At 47.0% G+C, this 12,512-nt stretch overlaps 1 protein-coding gene across 5 annotated transcripts in view; it reads right to left on the bottom strand.

Annotated features, from left to right (window-relative positions):
* SMOC2 (SPARC related modular calcium binding 2) overlaps positions 1-12,512 on the bottom strand; it is a 168,671-nt gene that overhangs the window by 48,771 nt on the left and 107,388 nt on the right. For all 5 annotated transcript variants that reach the window (XM_086708324.1, XM_086708325.1, XM_086708329.1 and 2 more), the window contains one exon: positions 490-676. In XM_086708324.1, the coding sequence (XP_086564450.1) occupies positions 490-676 (187 nt within the window). The remainder of the gene's footprint in view (positions 1-489; positions 677-12,512) is intronic.

Raw genomic sequence — 12,512 nt, 5'->3', positions numbered from 1 at the left:
TCTGTCCCAAAAATAAATAAACGTTGAAAAAAAAAATTAAAAAAAAAAAAAAAAAGAAAGCCATTTGGAAAAAACAAACAGAAAAAAGAAAGCCATTTGGGGCGATCGGTTCTTTCAGCTTAGAAAACGCGGGGCTCCCCGTGCCACAGGCAGAGCAGGGGAAGCCGCCGTGGACAAAAGGCGCATTCTGCCGCCCACCCTGCTGGATACCGAGCCCGCTTCCCCGACTGCAGCCGGCCGGAATCGGGGCCCGGAAGCCTCAGGCGTCACCGCTCCCCGCTGCGTGCTGGCAGCTCCCGGGGGCCGTCGGAGGGGCAGCGTGCTCCAGGTGCCGACGGCCGGAGCCATTCGTGTCCGCGGCGGCCCCACGGCGCTGTCCGGGCAGCAAAGCGAGGTCTGGGGCCGGGCACCCGTGACGGCGGCACCCACGGCAGGCGCGCCTTCCCTGGCCTCCCGCCCGCGCCTCCCGGCCCGCGGGCGCAGCGCTACCTGGTGGACGTGCCGGGGATGGGGCGTCCGGTGTCCACGAGGACGCACCAGCAGTAGCCGGTGGACGGGTGGCACTGCACCGGCTTGTAGAGCCCGCCGTGGGCGCACTCCGGAATCACCACGTTGTCGTTCTTGGGCTGCCTGGCCTCTTCCAGGGCCGACTGCTGCTCCTGGTCGCAGGAGGACACTGGGGACAAAGGACAGAGGCGTGAGTGCAGTGGGTCCCTCGCGGGGCCCACGGGTGTGACCAGAAGGCTGCAGGAAGCCGGGGAGGCAGGGGCAGAGGCTGGCCAGTCAGAGGGGGGCCGGGTCAGCAGGGCTCAGGGAGGCACGGTGGGCCCAGGTGACCGGCAGCCACCTGTTAAAGGAGGGGCGGCTCCGGGTGCACGACAATCCGGACGGCAGCATCGGCCTGTGGTCCCGCACCCAGGTTTCAGTCCAGGTTGTAAAAACTGAGGCCGTTTGTCAGTATTTGCAAACTTACTTTTTTTTTTTTTTTTTGCAAATCAGTGCTGGACCTATAATTATCAATTAGTTTCTATTTCTTTCAATTTTGTCACCAACTTTTATTTAAAGGACGTGAAAGGACACAAGCCCAGCTTATGTCCGAGCACGGAGGAACCCAGTCTCGGCAGACGGCGGGCCTGGGGCCACACGGCTGCGACAGCCACAGGGCGTGTCCACGGCACACGATGGCACCGGTGACTGTGGAAAATGCTTGCTGTTAACGGTGACAGAGGCACAATCTCACGGCATCCACCACTCATGTAACAAGCAGCTGCTCGTAGGGTTTTCCAAGGGCTAGGCCTGCCCTAATTCATTTCATGGGCTTTCTCAGGCAGCCATTTGGCAGATGAGAAAACAGAGGCACGGATAAGCCACTTGGGGAAGGCCACGCGGCTAGGAAGGGGCGGACCCAGAGCTCAGATCCAGACCCGTCAAACTCAGAAGCACAAGGTCTGACCGGTTTGTCAGCCTGCACCCCTCCGACCTCCGGGCCGATGCGGCTCTCGCGCCCCCTGTGTGACACTGACTTCAATATGCCACCTGGGGGCACCAGGGGGGCTCGGTACGTAAAGCGTTCGACTCTGGATTTCGGCTCATGATCTCACAGTTCTTGAGTTTGAGCCCCACATTGGGCTCTGGGCTGCCAGTATGGAGCCTGCTTGGGATTCCCTCTCTCTCCCTCTCTCTCTCTGCCCCTCCCCTGCTCATGCACACTCTCTCTCTCTCTCTCTCAAAATAATTAAATATTTATAAATAAATAAATAATCCATCTGGAAAACAGTATGGAGGTTCCTCAAAAAAGTTAAAAACAGAACCACCCTACAGTCCAGCAACCGCACCACTAGGTATTTATGCAAAGAATACCAAAACACGAGTTCAAAGGGATACATGCCCTTGGATGTTTATAGCAGCGTTACCGACAATCGTCGAAGGATGGAAAGAGCCCGAGGTGTCGATCGATGGATGAACGGATAAGGAATAATGGAATACTACCTGGCCATAAAAAAGAATGGAATCTTTCCGTTCCATTTGTAACAACGTGGATGGAGTTAGAATGTATTATGCTCCATAAGATACGTCAGTCAGAGAAAGACAAATATCAGGTGATTTCCCTCACATGTAGAATTTAAGACACAAAGAGAATGAACACGGGGTGAGAGAGAGACAGGAGAACCAAGAACCAGACTCTCAACTACGGAGAACATACTGACGGCCACCAGAGGGAGGTGGGCAGCAGGAGCGACCTGGGTGCTGAATCACTATATCGCACACCAGGGGTTAACTAACCCGAACTTAAATGAAGATGCGGAGGACAAACAGCTCTGCAAGCAAGCCGACTGCACGGGGCTATCCACACTCCAGCAAGCCCACAAGGTGAGTGCGGTCTACTCCATAATCCTCAGAGGGTAAGGAACTCGAGCCCAACAAAGTAAAACCTGGGGAGCACTTTATCCTTCGCTGTAGAGTCACACACGGTTTGAAATACAATCTAGAAATAGTCAGCACATTCCAAACACTCCTGTTCTGGATAATTCCGGCCTAAACACAAAAGGGTAAAAATTAACACCGGCAAATTAAATCTCCCTCCTCCCCCATTTTAAAGAATTCTAAATGTGTGCGCTTGTCTGCACTTTGTCTTCGCAGTGGGCTTTCTCCGGAAGGGCCTCTGACCACTCAGCCGAGGCCCCTCGAGCAGACATGCGGAGACCCGGCCACTCACCCCCTGACCCCAGGAGGCTCGAGGTCAAGGTCGATCACAGAAGTGTCGGAGGTGGGACCGGTCAGGCTCTCACTCACGGAATCACTGCAGAGAACAGAGCCCTGTGTCCCCGGTCACATACGTGGCTAACGGTAGGGCGGCTCCGGGCCCCCCAGGGCTGTGGGCCCTCTCCCCCTGAGCTGCCCTGAGGGACCCCAGGCCCACAGCCCCGGGAGCACACCTGTCCTCCGCCTGAGCTTCTCTGTGGAATCGAGCAATGGCATTCTTTTGCCTTCGCATTTCTCCAAAGGAAGGAAACGGAGAGAACAATGCCTTGAGTGGATATAAAATCTTTATAGCACTTTCCTGCTTATGAAGCGATTTTCCATAAACCACGCTTTAGTCTGTTCGGAACCAGCTGACTGCAGTTCACAGGGACTTTGCGACTGTCGACGTAACATCGAGCAGGTGGGACCGCCGAGAAGCTGAGAAGAACGTGCCGTGGGGGACCAGCACCCAACTCAGGGGGCCCCACGAGGATGAAAGAGGTTAGATGCACGAGCAGAGCATGGATGGCCTGGCACCTAACAGGCCCTCGAGGACCTGCTTTTTTTTTTTTAATTTTTTTTAACGTTTATTTATTTTTGAGAGAGAGACAGAGCATGAATGGGGGAGGGTCAGAGAGAGGGAGACACAGAATCTGAAGTAGGCTCCAGACTCTGAGCTGTCAGCACAGAGCCTGACGCGGGACTCAAACTCACGGACCGCGAGATCATGACCTGAGCCGAAGTCGGCCGCTTAACCAACTGAGCCACCCAGGCGCCCCTAGGAACCACTCTTTAGATGATAAGCGGTTCTGGTATCGACAGTGATAGAAGGACCCAGGTTGCAGCTCCTCTGGCCACTCCATTTACAACGCGAGGACCCTCATGTGTGGAATTTCGTGACTTGTCCCTTACCGACTGTATCGCCAAATGCTAGACTTGTTAAAAACCATACGAATTTCCGTGTACCCCCTCGAAAAAAACATTAACATGTTGTGTTTCAGACCCTCCTCTGTGTTCCCACTAGAAAGTGCTTTCCCTGCCGTGGCCTCCTGGGCTGGACACAGACTCCTGAAACCGGATGAGCACGACTGCGGCTTCATCAATCAGCGTATCTGTCCAGGTGGACATTTTGTAGGATAATCAGAGAGGCCATAGATCATTCCAATGTCACAGTAGATGCCAAAATCATGGTCATGAGCAAGAGGGAGAAGGAAAACCTTGGTCTCTGGGTGCACAGCACACTTCCTGTTCCCAACAGCCAGTGCTCTGGTCCCGGTACAGAAACCCTGGGACCCAGAAGGTCCTAGCGGCAAGCGCTCCGGGCCAAGTACAGAAGCGGCCCGATCCGCCCCGAGTCCAGGGTGCAGACTCCTGCCCCGGGCACAGCCGTGCCTACTTGGGTGCCGTGTCCCTGGCACGTGAACACAGAGGCCGGTAGAAGGTCTCCGCGGGACTGTCCAGACCACAGGAACCCACTCCCGGACCCTGGGGAACACTTGGCTGTGCAACTCCCACTCTTCGAGGCCTCCAAGTATTTCCAATAAATCCCCTGTGGCTCCAGTTACCCAGAATCAGAGTTTTTTGGCTGTAAATTAAGTCCTTTAAGCAACAATGTTCTGATCCTAAAATAGCCCAACATTAGGATCGGGCATTTGGTTTTCATTTCAACAATAACACTCCAACGATCGGGGTACCCGACGCACCTAGCTGAAGATCCCATCAGGCACTGTTCCAGGTGCCGGCGAGGCGACCCACGCGGTGCGGGTGATTTCTAAAGATGTAATTCATCTCTAATCCACAACAACAACTCACGGCCACTGCATCTCTTAGAACGCCACCACGCAGTTCTGTAAAATTTCAATCTGTTCCCTGTGAGTTCTGTCCTCTTCTGCATATGCTAGAGTTCGCCCAGCAAATACACAGCTCCATAAATAAAATCCATGCGTGCTCACACGGTCATCATAAGGAAGCTTTCGCTCCAACCACAACTTGGAAACTGACAAGAAGAAAAGGGCAGTGATTGGCACTTGTGGCCCGTGAGTCACTTGAGACCATGAGAAGTCACCAGGGAAAGAGCAGCAGAGCCACACCTTCTCAGAGGAAACCCTCAGAGCAGTTAGCCCGTGACTCCAAGGGCTCACACACTTGGGAGAAGAGCTGATTCCCAGCACGCAGCCCTGGAAAACACACTGCTCACTGTGAGCGTCCACTTGGTTCCTTTTCAGAAGTTTTATTAGTGAACAGAATTTATGGTGTGATTATTTGGGCACAAAATACTTCTCAAGCTCCATCCAAGGACATTCTGTATCTATAGAAATGGTTCTGGGAAATTCTCGAAATGTCCCTTTGGAGTATTTTATTTCATATTTGAAGGTTCATCACAAGCAAAGTAAGATTAAGTCAACAATCTCTTATAATTTGCCAAGAACGTTGTAAAATGTAGAAGATATTAAGCTGAGTCAGAAGAAATTTCGTGTTTGTTGCATAAACATCCTGGTCAGTTAGAAATGTTACATTAAGCAATTTTATTTGGTAAATCTGGCTCCATGTGGGGAATTCAAGCTTGTTGGAGAAATGCAGTTCTGTGTTCCATTGCTAAGGGCCATGATGAAGGAAGAAGGCCTTTAGACAAACCGATGACAACCCCTGGGAACAGAGGCTAAACAGAAACTCGATTTCTGCTTTGGAAAGTGGCTCTCCCTCCCTAAGGCAGCACCAGCCCCAGGGGACCTGACCTCGGCTCACGCTGGGGCCACAGGGAGATGACACAGACACCCTTTGTTCATAAAGGGCATGAAGCACTTATAAGTGGAGATAAACACGGAACAAAGCTTATTTTACCACAAATCCAGAAACTTTCAAACATTGGGACACAGAAGCAGGGCTTTAAAAGGGCCCCACAGAAATAGGTTTCAAGGAAGGCCCGGAAACACGTGGAGGGAGGCCCCATAAAGCATTAGGAAAGGAGGTGCCCAGGGAGGGGCGCCTGGGTGGCACAGTGGGTTAAGCATCCAACGTCAGCTCGACTTCGGCTCAGGTTCATGAGTTGGAGCCCTGTGTCGGGCTCTGTGCCGAGGATCCTGTCAGCACAGAGCCTGCTTGGAATTCTCTCTCTCTCTCTGCCTCTCCACTGCTCTCTCTCTCTTCCTCTCAAAATGAATAAAGTTAAGAAAGAAAGAAAGAAAGAAAGAAAGAAAGAAAGAAAGAAAGAAAGAAAGAAAGAAAAGGAATAGAAAACTCCCAGTGCAGCTGTGGGGGCGATGGGACAGGATGGGATGGCTGTTCTGAGCCAGGATGATGTCATTAGGGAAAAGGTCAGGTTCAGGAGTAGGAGTCAGGCCCCCAGCTTTCCTCGGCCCCTCAACCTCTTGTCTGACCAACTTTAGCAAAAATCTAATCCTCATTTAAGCCCATCCTGCCTCCCAGGAGGCCTGTGTGACCGAACGGCACAACACCTACAAAGTGATAGGTTCTACACAAACTTGGGAAAAGGTCAGGTTCAGGAGTAGGAGTCAGGCCCCCAGCTTTCCTCGGCCCCTCAACCTCTTGTCTGACCAACTTTAGCAAAAATCTAATCCTCATTTAAGCCCATCCTGCCTCCCAGGAGGCCTGTGTGACCGAACGGCACAACACCTACAAAGTGATAGGTTCTACACAAACTTGGGAGTATTATTAATGTTGAGCACAAGGTTTACAGAACCCACCGGGCACAGAGACACAAAGATAAGAGGTCCTATAAAGAACTAGACTCGCAGCCCCAAAGAAAATTTAGATACTTTCAATACCATCCACGTAGAGTTTTTCAATCACATATTCAAGCATCAGAATGGGGAAATCCTAGATTTTTCTGTAACTAGTAGTTTCATTAATGCCCACGTTCACCTTACATTAGCCTACTAATTACCTAACCCTCCAAGTAGTGATACATAAAGAAGCCTCAGGTGACTGATAGGAATTGAAAGAGAGAGTGCTATTTCTGCCACGCGTCCATCCAGCACTTTCTGTGTCTGGCCACAGAGACGCCTCTCGACCCTCCAACCTGGCGTATACAACCCGTCATGCCGGCAAAGCTCAACATCCTCCACAAACAAGCAGCCTTCCGTTCAGTTTGTCGAGTCTGTTCTCATCCAGGCCACTGGCTCTCGGTACTCTAGATGGCTCTCCTCTCGCCATGGCTTCGTGGCACGCCATGCTGATACCGTGAGCCACTTGACCCAACATAACTGTGGTGACTGCACCGCTCTCTCTTCCACAATCTGTTCCATCTACGCTTGTGCGGTTCCACGCAGGTGCATTTGTGCCCGACTCCACGTGCTTGCCAATGTGTGTGGCTCAGACACGTGGCCTCCTGGGCCACGCACCCCGTGCTGAGCAGATTCTTCAGAGGTAATTAGCACTTCGGAGGTAATCTGCCTCAGTCCTTTTTCATGAAAATATTAAAGTAGAAACATGAGTGCAATGCCAACTTGTCTCTGTAAATTTTCATTTCTACAGTCGTATAACCACTCTGTGTTTTTAGAAAACTACCTCTGCAAATTTGGTTGGATTAAAAAAAATTAGTTAGCTTTTAAAATTATTTTATCTCCCAAACCATCAATAGATTTCAGTGACTTATAATGTGTCTGAAAGTGTGTTCAAATAATCTGACGACCAGAGGGAAGTCAGATTATAACAAATGGCTGCAGGACATTTTTGAACTTAAAGAAAAAAAAAAAGCACTTAATTAATGATCTCATCAAGTATGCCCCACTTGATTTTAGTATGATGATGCCCCAAATGCATTTAAAGAAATTACATCCATTCCAAAAAACAGACAGACAAGAGACCTTTGGGTTCGGCCATATTTCATGGGTATGCAGGCTGCAGCAGTAAGTTTTGGCTAGCTCACCTTCCAAGAGTTTCACGTTAATATTTAGGGTTTCGCTGCTTACTTTTCGACAGGCACAGAATCCTGGGAAGCTTTCTAAAAAGCAAAATATTTGAAGCTGTTGCCCATTGGGTGCCCACCACCACAGATGCAGAATTGTAACACCAACAGGTCAACAGGCGGTTCCAGTCCTCTTCTTGATTCTGAGTTTCCTCTGTTCTGCCCTTAGCTGTCAGCACAGTTTGCAAGGACGCCACTCCAGGTCCCCAATTCTCCACAACAGGGTTTCCGTTGTTTGTGTCGTGGGGGCGAGTGATGCCCAGATGGTGGGGCGTTGGATGGTTATGGTTGTTCTTTGTAAAGGACCCTGTGTCCCTTTATCCACATGATAATCTGCTCTTGGAACATTCTGTTTTCCCAGACACACCTCATATTAAAGAATCACATAAATTTGCTATTCAACAGCAGCCAACGCCATAAGGGTTCTTCAGAAACGATTTGCAGGTATTGAAAGTGTGCCCATACATTACCCTAATGGCTCTTGCTTATTGTATTTGCATTAATTCGTATTCAGTTTATACTGACAGATTCTATTTTCCATTTACTCTCATTTAGTTCTATAAAGGAAGAGACAATGAGGAAAATTTAATTTTCAAAGTCAGCATCGTTACTGAAATCTCTGGCAATCCTCCCCAAAATATGGCAGGTTGCATGATGTGAAGTAGAGAAGACTGAATAAGATATAAAGAAACACAGAGTCAAGACTGCTTCGTCTGACCTGGCCCATGGCTTTAGGGAAGTCATGTAAATGATGGAATCGCTTGCCACGTAGTATCACACCAGTCTAACTGCCTCCTGAGATGGTCAGAGGAGCTAATGGAATAATATATGAGTGTATGTAGAAAGAAGGATAAGGCGTCTTTCAAAATTGAGGGACTATTTAAAATACTAGAGGGGCGCCTGGGTGGCTCAGTCGGTTGAGCGTCCGACTTCGGCTCAGGTCATGATCTCGCGGTCTGTGAGTTCGAGCCCTGCGTCGGGCTCTGTGCTGACAGCTCGGAGCCTGGAGCCTGCTGCGGATTCTGTGTCTCCCTCTCTTTCCCTCCCCCACTCATGCTCTATCTCTCTCTCTCTCTGCCAAAAATAAATAACATAAAAAAAAATTTTTAAATAAAATAAAATAAAATACTAGAAATAATACTCAGTAACTCCTTTAGATGTCTTAATGACATTATACCTAAATGCAAACGTTTTCAGTTACAGTAAAACTATCCATTTTTATGCAAAGAAAACTTAGGTGTTATTCTTCTTAAGGTGAATTACTTCATTCACTAAATGGCAAAACGCCCAGAAAACTGGTATTAGAAGAAAGCTTTATCTGATAAAAAGTATATATATTTTATTTTCTTAATTTTTTAAAGTTTACTTACTGATTTTGAGAGACAGAGAGAGTGAGCAGGGGAGGAGCAGAGAGAGAGGGAGCAAGAGAATGCCAAGCAGGCTCTGCCCTGTCAGCACAGAGCCTGATGCAGGGCTTGAACTCACGAACCGGGAGATCATGGCCTGAGCTGAAACCAAAAGTTGGACACTTAACCAACTGAGCCACCGGAAAAGCATATGTTTTAAAAATGCACAGCTAACATCAGATTTAATGATAAAAGACTTAATGCATTCACTCTAAGATTGGAAATTGTGTCAACACTCCTACTTGTGATTATACTGGGTGTCCTGGGCAACGTATTAAAGATAAGAAATAGAAACACAGAAAGATTGGGGGGGAATGTAGTAGAACTTTCTCTAATCACACATGACAGAATTATGTACGTAAAAAGAATCTAAAACATCTACCAAGAAAAAACTGCTAGAATTAATAAGTGAATATAGCAAACCCTCAAGATACAATGTCAATATGCAAAAATCACCTGTCTATGTAGTAGCAAGGAATAACTAGAAAATACCATTTTTAAAAGGCATTTCCAATAACATCAAAAACATGAAATAAGTTTATGAAAAGATGTGCAAGACATTGAAAAAGCACTGCTGAGGGAAATGAAAGGAAACAATACAAGTGGAGAGAGATGTACCATGTTCATGGACCAGAAGACTCAGTGATGTTATAATGTTCATTCTTCCCAGACTGTCTGTGGTTTCAACATAATGCCCAACAAATCCCTAAGATGCTCTCTTGTGGAAATTGGCATTTTCATTCTAAAATGTATTTGGAAAATCAAAAGACCGGAAATATCCAAAGCACTCTTTTGAAAGAACAAAGTTGGAGGACTAACATTGCTGCATTTTAAAGGTCATTATAAAGCTGCCTCTCCAGACGGTATGTGACTGGAATCAAGATAGCTAAATAGATAATGGGAAAAAATAAAGACTTCATAAACAGACCCCAGAATACATGTTCAATTGATATTTAACAAGGCACCAAAGCAATTCAAAGAGGGAAAGTCTTTTCAACAAATGATTCTAGAACGACAGGCTATCTACGCTCCAATAAAAAAAAAAAAAAAAACAAAAAAAAAAAACAAAAAAAACCCACAAAGTCTAAAGTACACCACACACAACAATTTATTTGAAAAGACTTCAAAATCTCAACATAAAAGCTAAACACTATAAAGCATCTAAAGAAAATACGTGAGCCTGTGTTTGTGACACTGGGTTAGACACTTTTTAGGTCCAATATAGAAAGCCTTAAGTACAGAAGAAATATGTAGTAAATTAGACTCTACTAAAACTGAAAACATATACTCACCAAAACACACCAAGAAAAAAGTAAAAGGCCAGGCCACGGACTGTGAGAAAATGTCCCTAAGGCATACATCCGACAAAGATTCAGGCTATTATAAAGGACTCCTACAGATTAATAAAGAAAGATGAAGAATTAAATTGGGCAAATATTTGAATAGATACTTCAAAGATATGTGACTGAACAATAAACACTTGAAAAATGGTCTAGGACTATGTGTCACTAGACTGGCTCAAAGTAAAAATCCAAAGCCAAGGGCTGGGACTCTCACACAAATGCAAATGATAGGAACGCTTTGGAAATCTACTCTTGGGTAAATACCCAAGAGTAATGGATAAAACATCCATAAAATAACATATAAGAACATATATGGAACCTTATTTGTAAGAACCCTAACCTGGAAGCAATTAAAATATCCATTAAGTGGAAAAAATAAATAAATAAATAAATAAATAAATAAATAAATAAATAACAAATAAATAAATAAAAAATAAAATATCCATTAAGTGGAAAGGGCACAAATTGTGGAGTATGCATACAATATGCAGTTATGCATACAAAGTATAGAGAATAAATGGGTAATATAGATAATCAATAAGGATGAATCTCAAAACTATTATAATGAGCAAAACAGAAACAAGGGGGCATACAGTGCATTATTCCATTTATATGAAATTCTGGCCCAGGTAAGAGTAACACAGAACCATGGGATAATGGAAATCAGAACAGTAGTTGCCTCTAGGAAGGCGCTGACCCAGAAGGGCCTGAGGGAGCTCACCCGGTGATGGAGACCTTCTCTGTCTTGAAGGATGTGACTTCCATGGGCATTCCTGCTTGCCAGAGCTAAGCTCATCTCACTGAGCACCATGGTCTGTGTATCTCACCATATAAAAATATCCTCAATAAACAGACTGATACCTAAATGAATCTTCAAAAGTTTTCAAAATAAGAATAAAATAGGGGGCGCCCGGTGGCTCAGTCGGTTGGGCGTCCGACTTCAGCTCAGGTCATGATCTCACGGTTCGTGGGTTCGAGTCCCGCGTCGGGCTCTTTGCTGACAGCTCGGAGCCTGGAGGCTGCTTCGGATTGTGTGTCTTCCTCTCTCTCTGCCCCTCCCCTGCTCACGCTGTCTCTCTCTGTCTCTCAAAAATAAATAAATGTAGGGGCGCCTGGGTGGCTCAGTCAGTTGAGCGTCCGACTTCGGCTCAGGTCATGACCTCACGGTCTGTGGGTTTGAACCCTACGTCGGGCTCTGTGCTGACAGCTCAGAGCCTGGAGCCTGCTTCGGATTCGGTGTCTAGCTCTCTCTTTGCCCCTCCCCTGCTCATGCTCTCTCTCTCTCTCTCTCTCTCTCTCTCTCTCTCTCTGTCAAGAATAAACAAACATTAAAAAAAATTTTTTTAAATAAATAAATAAATAAATGTAAAAAGAATTGTTTTAAATAAAAAAAGAATAAAATAGGAACTCTAAGAGACGAGAAAATATTGGTCACAGTTTTATTGGCAACACATTGTTTTTTTAGTGTGTCTTATGAAAGGTGGTACCTCAATTCAATGATGTGCAAACCACGTGTGAAAGCCCACAGTCAGTCCCCAGCAAGTGGCACTTAACGAAAGCTTCGTCTCCTCCTCCTTTTTTCCAAGAGGACTTGGTGTGCACGCTGTCTACGAAACAAAGAACTCTGACCATGAAATGCGGCATAAAGAAAGGACAGAAGCACCTACAGGCCGAGTGACTCTACACGTGCAGCAGTAGCTTTGTCCATAATAGCTCTTGGGCCTCCAAGGACTGACTTAACCGGCTGAAGAAAGTTTCCCTTAAAAGCTGTGCCATAAGACCCGCAGAAAGTCTGTTTGGCCCCGTGTCCAACGGGTCCTGATTAATCTGTAAGAGCCTCCAAGTTATAAGCGGTTTTCCCGTCTGATCGGATGTATCACATGAACAACCCCTGCGTCCACCCCTCCTCTTTGCTTCCTGGTACCGTCCTCACTGTCCTGCTTCAGGGTCCTCTGCTGGCCTGAAATCTCACTACTATTGGCTGGCCCGACTCCCAAGATCTCGTGGGCCTGCCACACGGCTCTGACGTGCGTGGACTAGAGTTTGTTTACTCCTGATGGCCTCTGCCAAGTCCCAGTTACCACTGCAACCGCA

This window comes from Puma concolor, chromosome B2 (genome assembly GCF_028749965.1).
Source record: "Puma concolor isolate L17-30 chromosome B2, mPumCon1.1.hap2, whole genome shotgun sequence".
NCBI classification, from domain to species: domain Eukaryota; kingdom Metazoa; phylum Chordata; class Mammalia; order Carnivora; family Felidae; genus Puma; species Puma concolor.
Note: the sequence above shows the minus strand (reverse complement) of the source record. Positions and strands in the feature narration are given on the sequence as shown.